The sequence below is a fragment of the Pezoporus occidentalis genome, unplaced genomic scaffold (assembly GCF_034315485.1).
Source record: "Pezoporus occidentalis ecotype Australia unplaced genomic scaffold, CSIRO_AGI_Poc_V1 ctg43, whole genome shotgun sequence".
Lineage (NCBI taxonomy): Eukaryota > Metazoa > Chordata > Aves > Psittaciformes > Psittacidae > Pezoporus > Pezoporus occidentalis.
Genome location: NW_026915758.1, coordinates 4,422,804 through 4,441,657, shown reverse-complemented (window position 1 = coordinate 4,441,657; position 18,854 = coordinate 4,422,804). Strand labels below are relative to the sequence as shown.

At 33.5% G+C, this 18,854-nt stretch overlaps 1 protein-coding gene across 2 annotated transcripts in view; it reads right to left on the bottom strand.

Annotated features, from left to right (window-relative positions):
* Window positions 1-1,392: 1,392 nt before the first annotated feature.
* Window positions 1,393-18,854, bottom strand: part of PXDN (peroxidasin) — a 92,694-nt gene continuing 75,232 nt past the window's right edge. Inside the window, exons 18-23 of one of the 2 annotated variants that reach the window (XM_062634572.1) lie at window positions 18,250-18,384; window positions 15,680-15,888; window positions 8,757-8,877; window positions 6,200-6,332; window positions 4,973-5,086; window positions 1,393-4,335 (exon numbers count right to left, since the gene is read on the bottom strand). In XM_062634572.1, the coding sequence (XP_062490556.1) occupies window positions 4,213-4,335; window positions 4,973-5,086; window positions 6,200-6,332; window positions 8,757-8,877; window positions 15,680-15,888; window positions 18,250-18,384 (835 nt within the window). In that variant the 3' untranslated portion in view covers window positions 1,393-4,212. Of the gene's footprint in view, window positions 4,336-4,972; window positions 5,087-6,000; window positions 6,112-6,199; window positions 6,333-8,756; window positions 8,878-15,679; window positions 15,889-18,249; window positions 18,385-18,854 lie in introns of those variants that run through there. The other variant, XM_062634573.1, reaches the window with a different exon arrangement.

Below are 18,854 nucleotides of genomic sequence, written 5' to 3'. Positions count from 1 at the left end.
TGAAACTAAGCAGCCAGGATAATTGCAAAATAGTGTCTAAACTTCATAGTTTCTTTTTTGTTGTTTTAACTGTGAGAAAACTTCTTGGCAATTAACCATGTTGAACCCTGGCTTTGGTCTTGTTTGGAATAACACAAACCTATTTACTGAAATAAAACCTCTTCAGGTCTCTGCCTGGTTTATTCTCAAAAAAAAAAAATAAAAGAAGTTATACAAATGTAAATAGTTCAGTATTATCAGATTAGTCTTAGGAATTTATGAACTAACTATGTCTGTTAAAAGAAACACACATGCTTATCCAAGTTACTGGAAAAATGTGTACCAGTATCTAAGGTACTAGAAAAATGTATACCAGTACATTGCCAAATTAATTTAATCTGAATCTGGGGACAAAAAAAATAGTCTAATTGCCCTAAAATTTTTATAGGATAGTGACTGAATGCTACTCATCAACATTTTGGGAGAGCAACTGGATATTTCAGCAGCCTGATGGAAATACATAAATGAATTATTGCAGTTCTGCTTTTCTAGATTTGCCTTATGCAATATTCATATTCAAACTATAGTGAAGAACAGCTAACTGCAACCTGAAAACAATTCTTAACTCTATGTTTTGGAGTCCATCTTTAACTTCTGCCATTTCACTGTAAGACAACTTAGAATTATAGCAAGTGCAATGATATTGTATCACAAAAAGCTCTCCTGTATGAAATTGTGAAGAAAGATAAATCTCAGGTAGCTCTAACAAAGGAACTGACCCAGTGCCTTAGAGATCCTAACACCTCTCCAAAGGATGAGAGTAGCTCATCATTTGTTCAGCAGTAATTCCTATCTTGTGATGGAGAAGCAAGATGGGATAAGTAAGAAGATCTCTTTTGCACAGAAGACTCATTTTGAGCTGAGGTTTCATGAACCTGGGTGTCCATTTGTGAAATAATGAGAATAAAGAATGAATGTAGAAACATGTACATTGGAAGGCAATTCATGACTGTATCTATTTGAAGATGTGGAAAAGTGAAGAAAATGTGTAAGAACAGGCTGTAAGTATTGTGACATCCCCATAAAAATGGGGAAAATGCTCAGCACTGAAAGTTTTCAGATACACATTTGTGCTAAGAAAAAAGTATTTTTAAATATCCTTTCTGAGTTTTCTTCCCATCACCTAGAACAGAACAGTGAATGGATACCTTAATTCTATGTGTCATAATATTACAGAACTACTGAATCTACATGACTCATTAGCTCATTGCTTAGTTCTCAGAAATAGAGTCTTTATCGTGACAATCCTGCATAAGATAAGTTATATGGACCTTTGATAAAAGTCTACACACTGCACCATTCAGCAAATAATCTACATAAACAATACATGTTTCAAGAAGAAATCACTTGGAATTTACTTGGAAATGTGGCCCATTTTATTTTAACTGAAAAAGCATTCATTATACAGTGCAAACAGTTCTTTGGTAAATTTACTGATTAAAATAAAAACAAAGACTTTGTTTTAGGTAACATTAAAAAAAGAAAATAAATATGTAAAATTTGCAACATATTACAGCAATATTCTCACAGTGGATACTGAGGAAATGGTCATCAAGCCATTGGCCACTGTTTCAGAAATGTTAAAATCAATGCTGATTCTGCAGACACTGCAATAAAACTGAATTAGTACAACACATGACTGATTACATTTTTAACTGTGGATAAAGACTTGTTTTTCCTGAATGGTTTATAGTCGGATGGATGGCAGAATAAAACTCACTATTACAGTTGTTTAAGCATATCCAGACTCCGAAGCCCATTTTATATACCATAGGAATAAACAGTGAACAACAAAGAAAACCTCCCACTTTACTCTGGAGGCTGGAGAAAAGGAACAATCAGATATAAGGTACTACTTTATAATGTATAAATGGAAACTCTCTTCTCCTATAAGCGGAAATCTTGAGAAAGTTTATTTACTAAAAAATTGGAATAAAAGAATGCAAGTAGTAACCAGCTGGATGTATTACTGCCTTATTTAACTGTTTAGATAGTTAAATTATATTCGGTTTAGTTCTGCAATCCTTCCTCTTTGAGGAATTCCTGCTATAGGTCAATGGGAGTTCCATCTGAGTTGGAATTACAGGACGAGACATGTGGTTTGGACTCTCAACAAAAGTCAACAAAATACCAGAGTATCAAAGAAATATAGGAATGACAACCTCTAGGAACCATATGATACTCAAACATGCTCGCCACACACAATTTCTAAAAGCATTAACATAGAAAATTACATAAGTCAAAACATCGTATATAAAATCATTTAAAATAGTCTTAAAAATATAAATTGTAGCTCCAAGTGTACCACATACCTTCAACACACCACTCACATGTACATATTGCTCCTACCATAGCATGAAACAAGTTTCTGTAGTAAGCTTTAAAGATACACCAAAGTTTGAATGTGTGTCATGGTATCAGTTTATCAAATTAGAAATTATTAATGTTAGTAATAAGAGAAATTATGTGCCAAATTATTATAATGGAACTCATATTGCTGTGCTAGGTTAGTTATTAGACAGATATTTGATCTACCATGCAATAATTAAGTATTCAGTCTGTTTACATAATCCAAATATTTAAGATGAGAATGCTTAATTTTGTGCAGGTTTCTTTCATACCGAAAACTCGGTTCCCAAATCCGAACAAAAAAATCAGAAGTCAGTGAACTATGTAACTAAACAAGAGCTCTGGTTCTAGTTAGGCCTGACTTAGGACTTATGGACAGAGCAATAAATTCTAACATATTAAGTGTTCAGGGATAGAATCAATTCAGAATAAACACAAAAAAGCTGTAAAATGAGGTATGATAGTTGTCCTTCACTGAATATAATATATAATTTGTGGTAAAAAATACGTAGTTCATATTCTAAATTGTATTCTAAATGTCACAACTTTGAAATGCTAGTGTAGACATATACTCTGTAACTTTAAACATTATTAATGGGAAATAAATCCATTGGCAGACCCTTTTTAACATGAATGACAAACACATTGAGGTAAAAATATATATGCATTAGCTGAAACTGGAAAACAAAAAAATTAAAAAAAAAATCAAATACCTTGTTAGAAAAAGTAGTCAACCACAATTAATCATGATGCTTAATTTTGATTGCTCTTTTTTTCAACAAACAGTGCCACAGTATAATCAGGAACATATGTCTATTGACAGTATGCACAACGAATCAGTAGGAATCTTTGTATACAACACGGCATGTGACATCTTTTCACATTTTCAAAACAGGGCCATACAAATGAGTGAGCTGATTTGAGATCATGAGAAGAATGCTTTAAAACTAGACTGGATGGTCATGACAATGTCATTTACAATGACTTAAAACAGATGAAACAACAACAAAAAAATGGTTGCCAAGCAATTAGATATATTTTGGCAAAAAGGGTTATGTTCATTTAGATCAAATGCTACTCTGTCATGTATGTTTTCCTAGAATGAGGGACACTGTCAATTACATCTGTAATACACACTCAGCTCCCTTCTGTACCTTCCAATTACATTTATTTCTATTTCCTTACTAAGTCTAGCTTTTTTGTTTGAAAATATTAATTTTGCTCCTCACATTAATAAAAGGATGTTGAAAGGTGTCATGTAGTTTTTTTTTATTTTCTTGCTGGTCTGGACACAGAAACATTAGTGTGACTCAACAATTTCCATACATAGGTGTTTGCAAAAACTAACCTTCTATGGCATTACTTTGGGCACAGTGACCTCATGTTTTCCTTTTCCCTGCATTTGCTAAATAATAACAAAGAGCTAAACATCAGACTGGTACTGAAAAGGGATAGTAAACTTTTAATGTTGTTAACTAAAGATAGGAAACAAAGTGTCCATTTTAGAGTAAGTCTTAAACCCAGCCATTTTGGGTATGTAAAACTACCTGACAACGTTCTTTTAAAGTAGCACCAGTTGGTCTGACCTGAGAAGTTTAACACATAATTAACTTTGACCTGTTTGCTCATTTCCCTTTTGTTAATTTTTGCATTGTGATTACCTTCATGGGCAGAAAATGATACATTATGTTACACTGTTACAGCACCATTAGAATATCGTAAATCTTGATTTCTTGCTGTTAAGACTGTAGTTACCTGTTTTTGCCATCAGCAGGCATTGATATGATTTGAGAAGTATGCACCCTAAATTCTTAAAAAGCAGACTTATGGCTTCTTTTTATTAGTATTTTGTTCTAAGCAGACTGGACAGCAATCTCCTTCAACCTTCACAGGTGCTTCGCAGTCAGCTGGTGGGCATGATTCTACAAAACAGGTTATCTGACCAGCCTGTGTCAGGAAAAGGTAACAAAACCAGAACATACTTAGCTACATGTTCCAAGCAAGAGACACATTTTTCATATCAATGAAGAACAGGTATCTCATTCATCCTCTCTAAGACCTTGGCTAGTATGATTATCTCCACATAGCTTATTTCAGCATAAATTTACCATGCGTAGGCTCTCTGTGTTATACCACCTTTCATGGAGCAGTATACCACTTTAGCTAACATTCAGGCATAAAACTGGGATTCTGAGTACTGACATATTTCTGTTATTACCTTTCTTGGAAAGTTTTACCATGATAAGAGAAAATTAAAAACGAACACCAAGTTAGATGAGCTTTTATTGCTTTTCATGCATTTTAATGGACATTTTCAAGAAGCCTCTCACTTTGCAGTTAATTTTGCCAGTACAACTATGCATAAATGAAAATGAAAATATCTAAAAGCATATAAAGGCTGGATTGCAAACCAGTTTCAAGGGCAGGGATATCTGAACAATATAATTTTTTTGCACCAAATAACTGAAGATCCATAAAAAGCTAATTGGCAACTATTACTCAAATTAGTAAGCACAAAACTGGAAGTGCTGTTTTAGAAGGAAAAAGCTATTACAAATCTCGAAAAGGATCTCCACATACTTACTTTGCATTCACACACAGTGCAAGGGTCCCTTTTCCAGGTTTCATTGCTGGAATATGATTTACCCTTTTCATCAGTGCAATCAGTTTTACTGAGGTGCGATTCAAGTTTTTTTATCTGAAAATATTTTTAAAAGTTAGCAACTGAATCAAAGAAAGTTTTTCATTTGCGTAAGGTATTGTCTTTTTTTCTCACACTACATAACCTATGATAAATAGCTGTTGGGTTTTTCTTCTCAATACTTACTTTTCATAACGCTAAAAGACTGGAATAGGGTAATACATATGGAAATAGCCTTTCAAAAGAAAATTAACAGAAGATACATCTTTCCTACCACTGGAATATACAGCTAGAGCATACAAAGGGAAGCAAACCGCATATGACATATATGGAAAGACAAATCTAAACTTTCAAAAATGTCTAACTGAAAATAAGATTAAATAAACATAGAAAGAAAGAAACAAAAAACACTCCACCTTAATTATAGATGTTTGTTTGGATATTTTACTATCTCTATTTTTTCCTTAATGATGAAAAAAAAAGAAGACAGAGAAACTGACTGAGTACAACAATGATTAAATAATACCATCAAAGATGCAATCAAGTCACTGTGCATATAAATATATGTTTCATATCTATCAATGACATGGAAAAGCTGCACCAGAGGAACTTAATTATGGTAGGTAAACAGTGTGGCCTACTGCAGATTTGTCTTCCCTGCACTTATGGTACATATTTTTAAAAATGAATTCTGCTATGGCTGATTTATTCTGAATAAAGAGCTTGTTTGCGCCACATTGTAAAGTGATCTAGATCTTAACTATGTTTACAACTTTAGTCTGGCAAATGACTTCTTATGAAGTCTACATTTTAATCATAGTTTTACGCAGATTCTACGTATTTCAGATAGGAAGAAGATATTTTATATTAACTCTAGAGATGAATTTTTAGAAAAAGACTGTTTCCATGTTTAGCATACAATGATTACACAAGGCTTCAGGTTCAAAAGTCAAGAGGGTATAGTTGTGGAATATTTCAGTATGATTTCAAAATAACATAGAAATAAAAAATAATAACACACCATATTCTCTGTTGTGTTTTGTTTGAGATACTATGTAGTGGGTTTTGGCTGCAGTGGATGTCTAAATATTAAAAACATAAGAGGAGTGGTGTTAGGAAAACATTATAAATTAAATCTACAATTAGTAAATATTCACTATAGCACCTTACCTGGTTTCTGAGGCTTGAAATAGTTTTTTGCATTTCCAAAACAAATTCTTTGAAGTCATTCACTGCAGGCATGTTTGTGTTTTCATTAGATGCTGATGTGGCATTACGAAAATATTTACTCTGTTTCACAGAGCTGCAACAAATGAACACAAAGTCAGGATATGCATTTAACCCATTTTTATTTGGCTAGATATTTTAGAACGCTTAGCAAAAATGTAAGTGAAAAGCAACTAACACATGTCGGAACTGTATGAACAACAACAACCACAAGACCCACTGGGATGAAGACCTACTGAGGTCAGGTGAGCTGTGGATTACTGTTACTATCACTTGAAACAGGGAATTCCTTCTACTTAGAAGACATGTATTTCATATAGGGGGAGACACAAAGCTGTCATCATTAACGCTCTAGAGCATCACCTTAAATTCACTGGGAAACCTCCTGAGCCTCCAAATATTAAAGCAGACAGAAGTGAAAGATTTAAAAAAAATGTTACTCCCAAATATGAAATTCCCATTTTGCATTCAGATTCATAGTCTCTCTCTCTTTATGTTCATTAGGAAAATGTGTATTAAAAGAGATATGGCAAAGGAAAAAAGATATTTTTCATAAATAAATTAGAAGCGTATATGTGCATATTCCTGTGTCCCATTTTAACTGACATTTGAAACCAGTACTGGTTAACATACACAAAATTCAGTCTTTTGTCTATAGCAGTTTCCAGCTGATATTTGGTAAGAGAGGTACAACACTAGATTGTGTTAATTAAATCTGTTAATAGGAAAATGTTAGCAAAAGAACTGTCCATAACTAATAATATATTACTTGGCACCACTTAAGAAAACACAGTCAAAAACATGTCTAATACTAATTATTAAGTCACTTATTGCATCAGGATCCTTGAATCAATACAAGCATTCTTACTTTGTTAGCCTGTCTTCTCCAGAGCTAATGGATATGCAAAGAATGAGCTAGCAAAGAAATCTTCTATCCTGTAATACAGCTGATGATTTATAATCTTTCTGGACAAATTAAAACAGTACTTGGCAGTTGTTCTAGCTAGTTTCCCATAGTTTTTCATTTAAATTAAAGAAAAAGAACTCTAAAAACCATAACATGCCAAAATTCAAGTAAACCAGCTGCTGTTGTATAACAAAAAGTTTAATCTTCCTCACCTGCTCATGTTACTGAAAATGAGAAGCTGAGACGGAGGCAGAAAGGAATCTTCTCGCCACAAATGCAATTTAAGTATAGCACTGGGCATGAGAACTGATTAGAATGTTAAAGGACTGGGGTTGCTTTAGCTTTATTTATGCTATAAACTATTGTAAATTTACTATTTTGTAGTCCTAATTAGTATTTGGACTCATAAATTTTTGAGCTTCATTTCTGAAACATAGTCAAATGACAAGTTAATGAAAACAAGCTGGTTTTCAGATATAAGTGCTATTTTTTTTCTTGCTTTCATTTTTATTTAATTTAACCCTCCCACAGTTTTAAAATTATGGGACTAGCATCTTTAAAAAGTGCATTTCTATTTTGTAAATTTAAAAACTTCTAAGAGCTCACTTGCAAACACAGAAAAACCATCCTCTTCAACAGATACTTCAAAGGAATCTTTCTTTTCTTATTGTCTATAAGTAGGCTATATTTAGCTGCTGTCTTCTCTTGTCCAAAATCATAAACACATAAAAGCCCTTTTACTTCAGGACAGCTTCCTATCAATTAAGTGAAATATAATGATGGCATTTCTTCAGTGCTACAATATCTGCATGAGCATTTGAAACTGCTGAAATAAATTTACCTGTCTACATATCTGTATAATTGCTTTCCTTGCAAGAGGGGGTAGATTCTGCCCAGCCATCTTAAGTCAAGCAGATAATTTTATTTGCTAAAAGAACACATGCTATATGGAAAGAGCTATAATTCAGAATACTCCCGAATTTGCTCATTTTGAAATACCTCCACAAGAAATGCTTGCAGAACTCATTTCATTTCACTAATTCATAAGTTTTCGATTCCCTGGAAATTGCAGGAAGCCTGTGTAGTCAATTTGTGACTGACATAGAGTATTTTGAGGATTAGTGAGTTATAAACAACATTTTCTGTAGGCCTACTGCTCTCCATTCAGCTCTGAGTATTCTGGTACTAGAAGCAATCCCTATCATTATAAAGTTTTGTGCTAGCATTATCAACACTTGGTTTCCTCCTATTTCTACAGGAGCACTTAGCAGCTCCAAGAAATAGAGGAAATAATTTAGTTTAGTTACTAGGAATGCAGCATTCCAAATCCCCCAAATTATACTTCATTACTGAGTTTTTTCATGAAAAGCACAGGAAGAACAAAAGCACTGTACTGTGTTACTCACAACGGGTCTTACAGAAATTTGAGCTTGAAAGAATGAGAAGTGGTTTACTGTTAGCAGATACGCAGAAATGTAAAAATGAAATACATCAATCAAACTTGAGAAAGAAGACACTGGGAAAAAAATGATATGCACTGACAAAGAAATCACTCAGTTTCTTCTTAAAAAATAAAAATATAAAAAATCTCACCTTCCTGTTTTGGAAATTTTCATTTTCTTCAAGGGCTTGTCCTCTTGAAAGCTGTAATCAAGAGAACGTCTTCCCCGAAAGTGATAAGAAAATGCATTAAACTGTCCTCTAGTTCTACAGTCTGAAATTAGACAAGAAAGGACACATTTCAAAGTACAGTATAATTCAGCAGTTATATTAATATGGTTTTAGAGTGTCTTCTGAATTGGCTAAGGCAATTCATACATTCAGTCTGATCCCTCTGGAATCTGTTTGATGGCAGTCAAATATGTCTCATCAATACGACTTTTAAGGCAACTGGATGCAGAGAATTTGATTATTCACAGACAAGCTATTTGGTATGAAACAAAGAAATAAAGATTATTTTCAGAAGACCATTGCTGCTACTTTAAATATACTTTTTACTTCTGAAATTTCCACTCTTTTGTTTTTTAATTATTTTCTGCTTTTGGAATGGGTAGTTACATATGGAGGAAAACAATGACAAAAATACCAGCCTGTTCCTTCCTCACTTATTCCAGGCATTATTATTTGTTATTTTTGGCATTTGAAAGAGAATTCTTAATTAAATCCTGGAGAACATTTGCAGACACACTTTACCAGTTGACCAGCCCCATTTCCAAATTTGAGGACTTGTAGGTATCACGAATCGTTTAGACCCTAAGAAATTTTCCAATGTGGAGTAAAAACCTCAAGCCTGAGAAATCTTCTAAGATCCTAAGAGGATGTCTTCATGGGATGAGGCATGTCTTTCCTTCAGTTCACTTTATTTAGCTTTCCAAACACAGCGAGTATTTGGAAGGAGTCCCATTTAAAAAAGAAAAGCAAAACAAAGAAAAACTGGAACAGCACTTTGGAGAGGAGACAATGAAAAACCAGAAGGTTTTCCCATTTCTGATCACAAAAGCTTTAAAACAGAAAGTTATAATGGGCCAAGCTGCAGCAGGAATCAACAGCATGTTCAATTGTTCAAAGCAAAGTGTCTGCTAAGAAAACAGAAGGGAAAGCTGAAATACAGAATCCCATAGACGTATCTCAGCAAAGTCGCCATGAAAGTAACTAACAGGGGAAGAAGAAATTTTCCCTAATGTTTCTCTTAACTTGCACTAGAACAAATTTATTCAGAAAGTCAGTAACACTTTATAAAGTATTTTTCAGGAATTTAGCAGTAGCTAGATTAAAAACCTAACATATTAACACAAATTACTGCACAAATTCCAAGTCAATAAGAGCCTCAAAACACTGATGAACTGGGCAATTCAAGAAACAAATGTAAAGTTGCCCTGTGAGCACACAAAATAAGTACACTGGATTTTTTTAATTGTATATGATTTAGATTTAAATTTAAATTAGATTATTAAAATTTCCCTGCTAGGAAAAACTTAGTTTGTCCATAGTTTAATATAAATAAAGATGGGGTGAGGGAAGGCTGACAAAAAGTACTGATTGATTTTCAGTTCAAAATCAATATCTAGAGATCATTGTTAATCATAGAATCATAGAATAGAGGAGGGTTGGAAAGGACCTTAACAACGTTTAGTTCCAATCCCCCTGCCATGGGCAGGGACACCTCACACTAAACCATGTCAGCCAAGGCTTTGTCCAACCTGGTCTTGAACACTCCCAGGGATGAAGCATAAAGTGTTGAACACAATTTATCCCAAATTCTCTTTCCCTTTTCTTTCCTTGGAGCTTGTCCCATTCTTGAGTAAATATATTACCTTCCTTCTATAATAACAGCACCACCAAAGAACTAGATGATATTTACTGCCAACATGTTGTTCGATCTTCTTGTGTGTTCTGCTGTTTTTCACACAATCTTCTTGCAGCCCACTCAGAAATTAAGCTCTTTCAGACGGGAACAGACTGCTGTGTCTGTAAGATGCTTGGCACAAAGACTTTTTGATCACCCTTAGACACTTCTAAATTTAGTATGGTGAGAAAAGGGGTCACACTCTGAAGGGCCACTGGAGAAAGAACTAGTTTTAGTCAGAGGAATTTTTTTTCTTAAAGCAATCTCCTGCTTAAAGTGTTTCCCAAGTGCCACAGAAATACTAGTTTCTCTTGGAAGCAATCTGTGAAAGGTTCCTGTTATCCGCTTTTGTTTAATGACTGCTAAAGTCATCTTGCAAAATACAGCTTTTTAATTTTTTTTTTTTTTTTTTTGACAATAACACAATGGCTTGTTGTTTTTTCATTCTTAGGTTAGTTTTTAGAAACAAAGGTCCGAAATTCTGGGAAGGTTTTATCACCTTCGACTGGTAAATATGAGAACCATATGTCCAGTGGCAGCTTCAGGTTCACAGACCTGACATTTCTATAGTTTTCTAAACTCAAATACATCAATTTGTCAAATGAGCAACTGTTTTTTTTGCTTTCTGTTTCATGCGTGATGAAGAGGATTCTCATACTGAGAGGTACAGGGCAGAATGTTCCAGCTTTGAGAACAGCTTTTTGCCCCTTAGCCTGTGAAGGTATCATTGTCTTTAGAAAGGCAGTAACAGTCCACAGGGAAGAAGGAAATATTCCAACTACTTAGTTTTGAAGAAATCGCTGAGACACTTCCATTAGAACATTTCCCTATCCATGTTTCTTTTACAGTCAAGAGACACCAACACAGGAAGAAATTGCAGCCTGAACTGTCCTGCAATGGGAGCTTGACAGGCTGGGATCTCGATTCAGGAGTCTGTGTTTAAATATGGCGAATGACAGCCTGTTGTTTCCCTGTCACTTTTCACTGGGTATGGCAACTACTAACGTGAGAACTCTGGTAGCAATGACAAAGTAATGCCATACATTAAGTCTCCTTATTTTCAATTTATGAATTAGAACTGTATTTTAATGATCATGGATACCTGAAAAAGATAAAACAGTCTTGGTTTTGAAGAAATATAAATAAAAATACTGTTTCTCTCAATAATACTTGTAATCATACAGAAATGCTGGACTGTATTAAATATACTTCTATTCCAAGAAAGAAAAAGATGTAATACTCAAAATTACAGACCATGGAACATTATTTTAGCAGTCAGGTGTAGTCTCAACTGTTATTAAGCTAATAGATACTGTCTTTAAATATAAATTTAAATGTAAAAATATATATTTGAATGTAGAAAGCAACAAATAAATATGATATGACAGAAGCAAACCACAAGATCTGTGTAAAGAGAAAACATGTTCAGGCATAAATTGCATCATTTTGGTATTTTGAAGAGTTTTGGTAAAAAATTTCCATTATCACGAAAGATCTTTCAGTCTCACACTGAGACTGCCATTAGCATTTGAAATTGTTAGTCTCCCACAGCATTTAGTGCTCAGCTCAATGTTGTTTAGTCTTTTCAGTGAAGATAAAAGGCCATAATAAGAAGCATGTAGCAAGATATAATACTAGAAGTAAAAGCCAGACAATTTCTAAATTAGAATAAACCTCAATCGTTAAAACAAATAGTTGATGGCTTTCTAGAAGCAATGCTTAAATTGAATGGATTAACGTGGTCAAACATAGGAGCAACAGATGCCATAATTCCTGTTCTGGTCTTAAAATGCAAGAGTTCATAAATATAGATCTACCCTACTGGAAGACCAGATCTAAGTGCACTTTGAGAATGTGTCCTAAATCTCCTAATGAAATTAAGTAGAATTTAAACACTTCTAATCATAATTCATATAATGGCATTTTCCTGAGTTATACATGAAATAAGACTACTTGAGACAAGACATAAGTTGGTTGCTGAGAACCAGTTAAGAAAAATCATCTTCCTAAATCAGTTTCTGTGTGTGAGGATGACTTGCAGCTTGTCTGAATTACTTCCTCCTGGTTCATTGTTTGACATAAAATAAAAAGCTAAAGAAATTTTTCATTTTAATTAAAAAAAACCAACAAACTCATGATGGAAGACATTTCAAATTTACATATTTGGAGTAAAAAATGTGTTCACATTTCAACCAATATGTCCTTGCACCCGATTAGAGATTTTTTACATAATTAATCTCACTAAAATATTTGGTATAACCATAACAGTATGTTTATGTTTGAGGGAAAAGAGATTTATCATTTCTGTGTTTTGGAATCAGAATAAGCTATAAAGTCAGTAACAGTAATCACAGAAGCATACACTCAGTACTTTAAAAAAAACTAACGAACAAACAAACAAACCCTCCAAAACAAAAAAGGTGGTTCCTTTCAAAAGTTTCTTGCTTGGCAAATCTGAAGCTTGGATGCTCTTTGCTCAAATAAAGAGCCACTGTAAATCTGCAATAATTCCTTCACCATCTCTGACCAGACAAAGAAAGGTAAAAAGCAAAGGAAACCAGAAAAAATTGTATAGTTCAGTAGACCCCCTTTTTCCCACCATAAACTAGCAATTCTGTCGCATGATTCTTTAACTGAATTCTAAAGGTAACCTCATATTGTTATTATAAAAGGAATAATGCTCTACTTTATAAGAAATAAGGTTTACTCAAAAAATCTAAGAAGCAGATTTTTGTAACTAAGAAGTTTTTCTGTTCTGCATAAGGAAAAGTATTTTGACTTGAACAAAACAGGAAGGATAACAAAAACAGATGTGTTTTTTAACCAAGCTAAAACAGCTGAACATATGGGTCGCTTACTAAACATACACAAAGCACAATGAACAGTATTCTGTATTCTAAATTTTAACTTAGGATAATTTTAATTATAATCAGAAGTATCTTAAATGTGTAGAATGGTTTAACTTTTCTTCCTTTAAAAAATAAACAACAATAAATTCAAAGAAGCAAACCCCAGAACGTATTTAACGTAAAGTAAATGCTGTTCTTGATTGTATGCTGTGTATGCCCACTACACTTCAGGGTAGTGATGAGTTCCTAGTGTCACAGAATGAATTTTTTTTAATTAATTGATTAAACTTGGACTTCCACAGAAAGCATCACACCCATTCACCCACATAAGAAAGCAATGCAAGCTATGCATACTTCATTTTTAATTCATTAACCTCCACACAGACTTCAGCAGAGTTCAGAAGAAGGGGATACAGATGGGCTTTTCTTTTTAAAGAATACTAGTTATTTGCCCTTTCTTTTGCTTTTCAGTTGTCTAACTGTACTGCATCCAGTAGTATTATCTGGTAGTAACATTCTTGAATGAAAATACAAGATAGGTTGTTGAATGGCTGAATACTGTAAAGACTTTCCAAAGATAACATCTGCTCTAGAAGGCTAAGTGATAACCTAATACTTAAAGAATCAACATACAATTTCTCAGAAGAGATTTACAATTTTTCAAATTGATATAATTAGTGTATTTGTGAAACTGTCTGTCAAGCTTTGTGAACCATACTAAAGTGAACTTATCTGACTGATAGAGTAAGATTTATTTGTTTATGGTAAAGCATTTAAAGAGAGAAAATTTATTCTCTCTCAATGCTTTTGGTATATATATATATATATATATATTGATGAGATTCTGGAAGACTTTGCATTAAAATTGCAATGCATTAACCATATCTAGAGTTTTATAAGCTATTTTCATTCATTTGGAATGGCAAATGTGGAAAATACTATTTTAAAAAATCTGAATAACTTAAGAGAAATAAATTAGAGACCTGAATAAAATTATTTCAGAGGGAAATTATACAAGATTTCATTTATTTCTCCTAGTCTCACACAGGTAACTGTTTTGAACCAAGTCTCCCAAGGAAGAATATACTTAGAGAGTGATTTATTATTTAAAGAATTGTTTACTGGACAAGCCAATACAGCAGTCAGCTTAAAATTGAAATTGTGCAGTATCTTTGAACAGTAAATCTCTATCTACTTTTTTCTTTCTTAATGATACCTAAGTTTCTTCTCATGGTAAAGTCATGCTAGTTGGAGTCCTTCCTCAGTAATTACTGTATCTGTACCAGGTTGAAAGGGCAACCTCAGTCAGTTTACCTTTTACCTACTGCCTTAATTCTAAGCTATATCACTAAAGGAGACTTGCCATCAGACACAATTATATCTTATCAAAAGTTAAAAGGACACCAGTGGAAGAGTGTAACCTCTTAAAAATACAATCTACTGGTTCTTTATTCATGCATATCTTTTGACAGAATATTGAATAGCCTATTCAGCAGTAGTAAACTGAAGACAATCAGCAGTAGGAGAGATTAAAAACTCAGATCTGGAGACCCTTCTTCAGCAAATCTACAAAATACTGCTATTGAAAGCTAGGTTTTTACTAGGCAAATTATAAGACTCTAATAATCATCAAATCAACAGTACCATTACCTTCTCTAATAAAAACAAGTTTTTCCCAGTTAGTAATTTCACAGCAATTTCTAGATAATGAGAGTTTTACAGAGAAGTTCCCAAAATTCCTGAATATACTTTTTCATTTGAGTTTTGACAAAAGAAAATTATAACAATACTGTATGGAGATCTCAATAGAGAGAGGTCATTGTCCTCTGACGTATTTTGTTGTTTATGCTGCTGCAAAGCATTCTGCAAATCTGTGTGATTCAGAATACTCTCCTAGAGAAGGGATCTTCTAGCTATGTTACAGATGCAGTGAAGTCTGATGTGATCATGGTTAAAGAGAGGCTCTGCAGAAAATCCGTATGTGAGATAAAAGCCAACATACAGTAAGCCCTGTTTCTAGAGGTAAAAAGTTTATTTCTGAAGAAAAGCACATCACCCCACTGTCTTAACTTTCTAAGGAGATGTCAATGAACAAGAATACTTATCCACAGAAGAAAACACACGCAATGCTCAAATCTCTGCTATGTTTAGAATGTGTCTATTTAATATGTGGAATGACTGCTCTCTTAACAAAGGCTGGGGTCCAGATTTCAGTTTGTAACATCTTAAAAACTGAACAAGTCAAATATCTTCTTAAAATAAAATGAACAGATGTTAAACAACGCTCACATTAATACACGCAAATCCGCCTTTATACAGACCTTCACAGCAATCTTGCCACATCCTGAGGTCCAGTTTAGGAATATCTTCACAGCTACTATATCCATGTGGGAATTCAGCCACCTTAAAGACATCATGTTGTACCCTGGTTATGTTGTCTCCATTGTCACACAAAACTCTGGCAAGAGATGTCTGCTTGAGCTGAGTGAGCTGAGCAGGTGTAAACACACCTGGGTTCTCATACCATAACCTGTAATCTCACAGAAAAGACAAGTTTGCTAGTGAAAAAACAAAACATACAGTTTGCCAAAGATATTGCAATAGTGTATTTAGAATGATATTAATTATTCCATAAATCCTGTTCTCATCTTTACGTCGTATCTGAGGGAGTGATCCAGATGCCACAGTGTAAGTGCTTGGTGTCACTTCAGCCCTAGTTGATGTCATGTTGACACTCTGAAAGCGACAAAGTCCTCAACAAATCCCTTGATTTCTGTTCTAGTCCCATTTCAATGTTTTGAGTATCTTTGGACATCTAGAATGAAGCTAGACTACCAAGTGTAAGATTTTTTTAGGTAGAGACTTAAATTACCATAGATTTCTATCTCCAGGTAACTTTCTTATGGATATGAAAAAAAATTGACAGAATTGCAGAGATTACAAGAATGGTCAATCTAGACTTAATTTGTTATCATGATAAGTAAGATTGTTTAGTTTACTAAGGATATTTTTTTCTGTAAAACTATTTTAATAACTATACTAATTCAGGGACTTATTAATAACTGAGCATATGCTCAGTTAACTCATTACATTCAAGAAGGAAACACTGTGGTTTTCAGTAATTTATATATCATACATAAAGGGCTAAAAGCCTGTTACCAATAGAAAATATAAATAATACATTACTATGAAAAAGAAGCCAGCCCTTGGACAATAATATGTTTTAAATTACTGTCCAGGATTTGAAAAAAAATTCCATTGTATATTTTTTAACATATAAGAATTGTTCACTGTGATATTGTTTACATCTCACAAAACTTTAGTTATAATTCCATATTGATACTTTTCCAACCTATTTCAACCAAAAATAAGTAGGAGGCTTTTCAAAATTTATAAAAAATTAATAAAAAATTATACTAAGAATCATCAGTAAGTTCTACCAACTTATTATATTATTTTCATGAGGCATTGGACAATGCCTAATGAATTTCTATGTACTAGGATCAGAAAACAGATTCTGAAATTTCCAGCCTGACATGAAGTTAGGCTCCCTTCAAACATCACTCCTTTTCCTCGCACAGGCACATTTGTTTTGCAAACAAAGCTGGCAGCTTTGATCCTCTGCTTACTATAAAGGCTTTTCAAAGAACTGCAAGTTGCTTTCATTATGTCTAATAATATTTTACTATTTGCTGGCATGTTGCTTCAAAACATTTGTATTCTTTGGACAGCAGAATCACATTTCTTCAATACCCAATGTTTCCCTACAGTTTGTAAATATCGTTTCAGAAAAGGAAATGAAAAAACCCAAACCAGTATAATTACCCTTTTGTGACACAAATAGGAGGTACTTGTCTCCAGCATCTGGGGTTCATACTGCATATATTTCTCCTTTTAGTCTCTCTGCCTTCAAGCATGAGAGCTTTATGTTTCACAGCTTAACTTTTAAGCAGATTTTATGTAAGAAAGCTGATTTTTTAAAAAAGCATACAAAAAAAGGCTTCTGTTATTGATTAGAGAAATAAAAAAGCCTTTATACTATTTTAAGTAGCAATTTTATAGCTCGTATAAAGCAAATAACATTAGATAAAGTGAATCAAATCCTATTTCCTAATTCTTCCTCTGTTTCCCTTTCATTATGGATGGGACTAATCAGCATAACTCTTTCTATCCTCATGCCATGTAAGATCCAAGATCTGAGGTCACAAATTATGTTAAAATGAAGGAAATGTTGATTTTCAGATTCTGGACAAGTGTTCTGAAAATATGCAAAGGAAATCTGGATGCTGTAACAATAGCAATGACTATTTTCTTATTTCAGGTACTGTAGAAACAATAAATAAGAAATTCCTCATAATGTGCATGCAAAATACTTTAAGAACAACTATCATATTATGTTCTTTGGGATAACCTCCTGCTTTTGAATCTCCTGTGGTGCACATACTGGTGCACTTTTGGTACATATGAAACATATATATTTCAGTTATACACTGTGATAGATACTTTTCTAAAGCAACACAAAAAGTAAAAGTGTCTCAACAGCATAATTTCTTTGCCAATAAAATAAATAACAAAGATATGAGAAAAAAACACTTTTCAGGAAGATAAGTGACTTGAATAACGGGCAAAAGAAACTTGGCAAGTGTTGGCTGTGGCGCTTTTTGTAGATCGGTATGACAGATTCACCATAAAAAATAACCGTTTTTTAAAATAAGTAAATCTAAAAATGTTTTAAACCTGTATTCTTCATTTATTAATTCTGTATTAAAATGAATTTTATATATACATAAATCAAAATAAAATGCAGTTTGGTTTGGAAACAAGACATTGCAAATGTTATTTAGCACCTCAGTTTAAAACCAGTGTTGATTTCCATGGTAATTCAATTTACCTGTCTCCATTTCGAATACGCCTAAACTGTATGCTTAACAGACACATCAAAGTTGGCCCTAGTCGGCTCCCTGGAATCAAGTCTTCTACCATTAGAGCAGGAAATAGATCTATGTTCAGTGGGGAGCCATACAACCTACAAATAGAAAATCACAAATATTTAATAACAAATATTTTACATTTACAAAATAACCACTACATGGTAAAACTAAGGGCAAGAGACATGAACAACGCACAGTAAAAATGACAGTGATAATGCTACAACATTTGTGAACAACCTGTGGGTGTACACACAAGAAATCCTGCAATGCAAATTGGATATGAGTAATATCATAGGTATCTGCAAGTCCACCCCACAATTTCCTTTCTCCTAGTAGCTTTTTTTTGATTTCTTGGAACTGCTTCTTTTTCAATAGCTTCTCTTTCCTGCCTCTCTGTAGACTTTTTATTTTACTGTAGCTAAGATTAATTCTCTGTCTTTGGTTTTGTGTAGATAAGCTAAGGATGGCAGGTAGCTGAAGACTTATTTTCAAACACTGGAACTAATGAAGAACAGATTACTGGTAAGGAAGGATGTCCACATGAAAGTACAGTGAACAATATTCC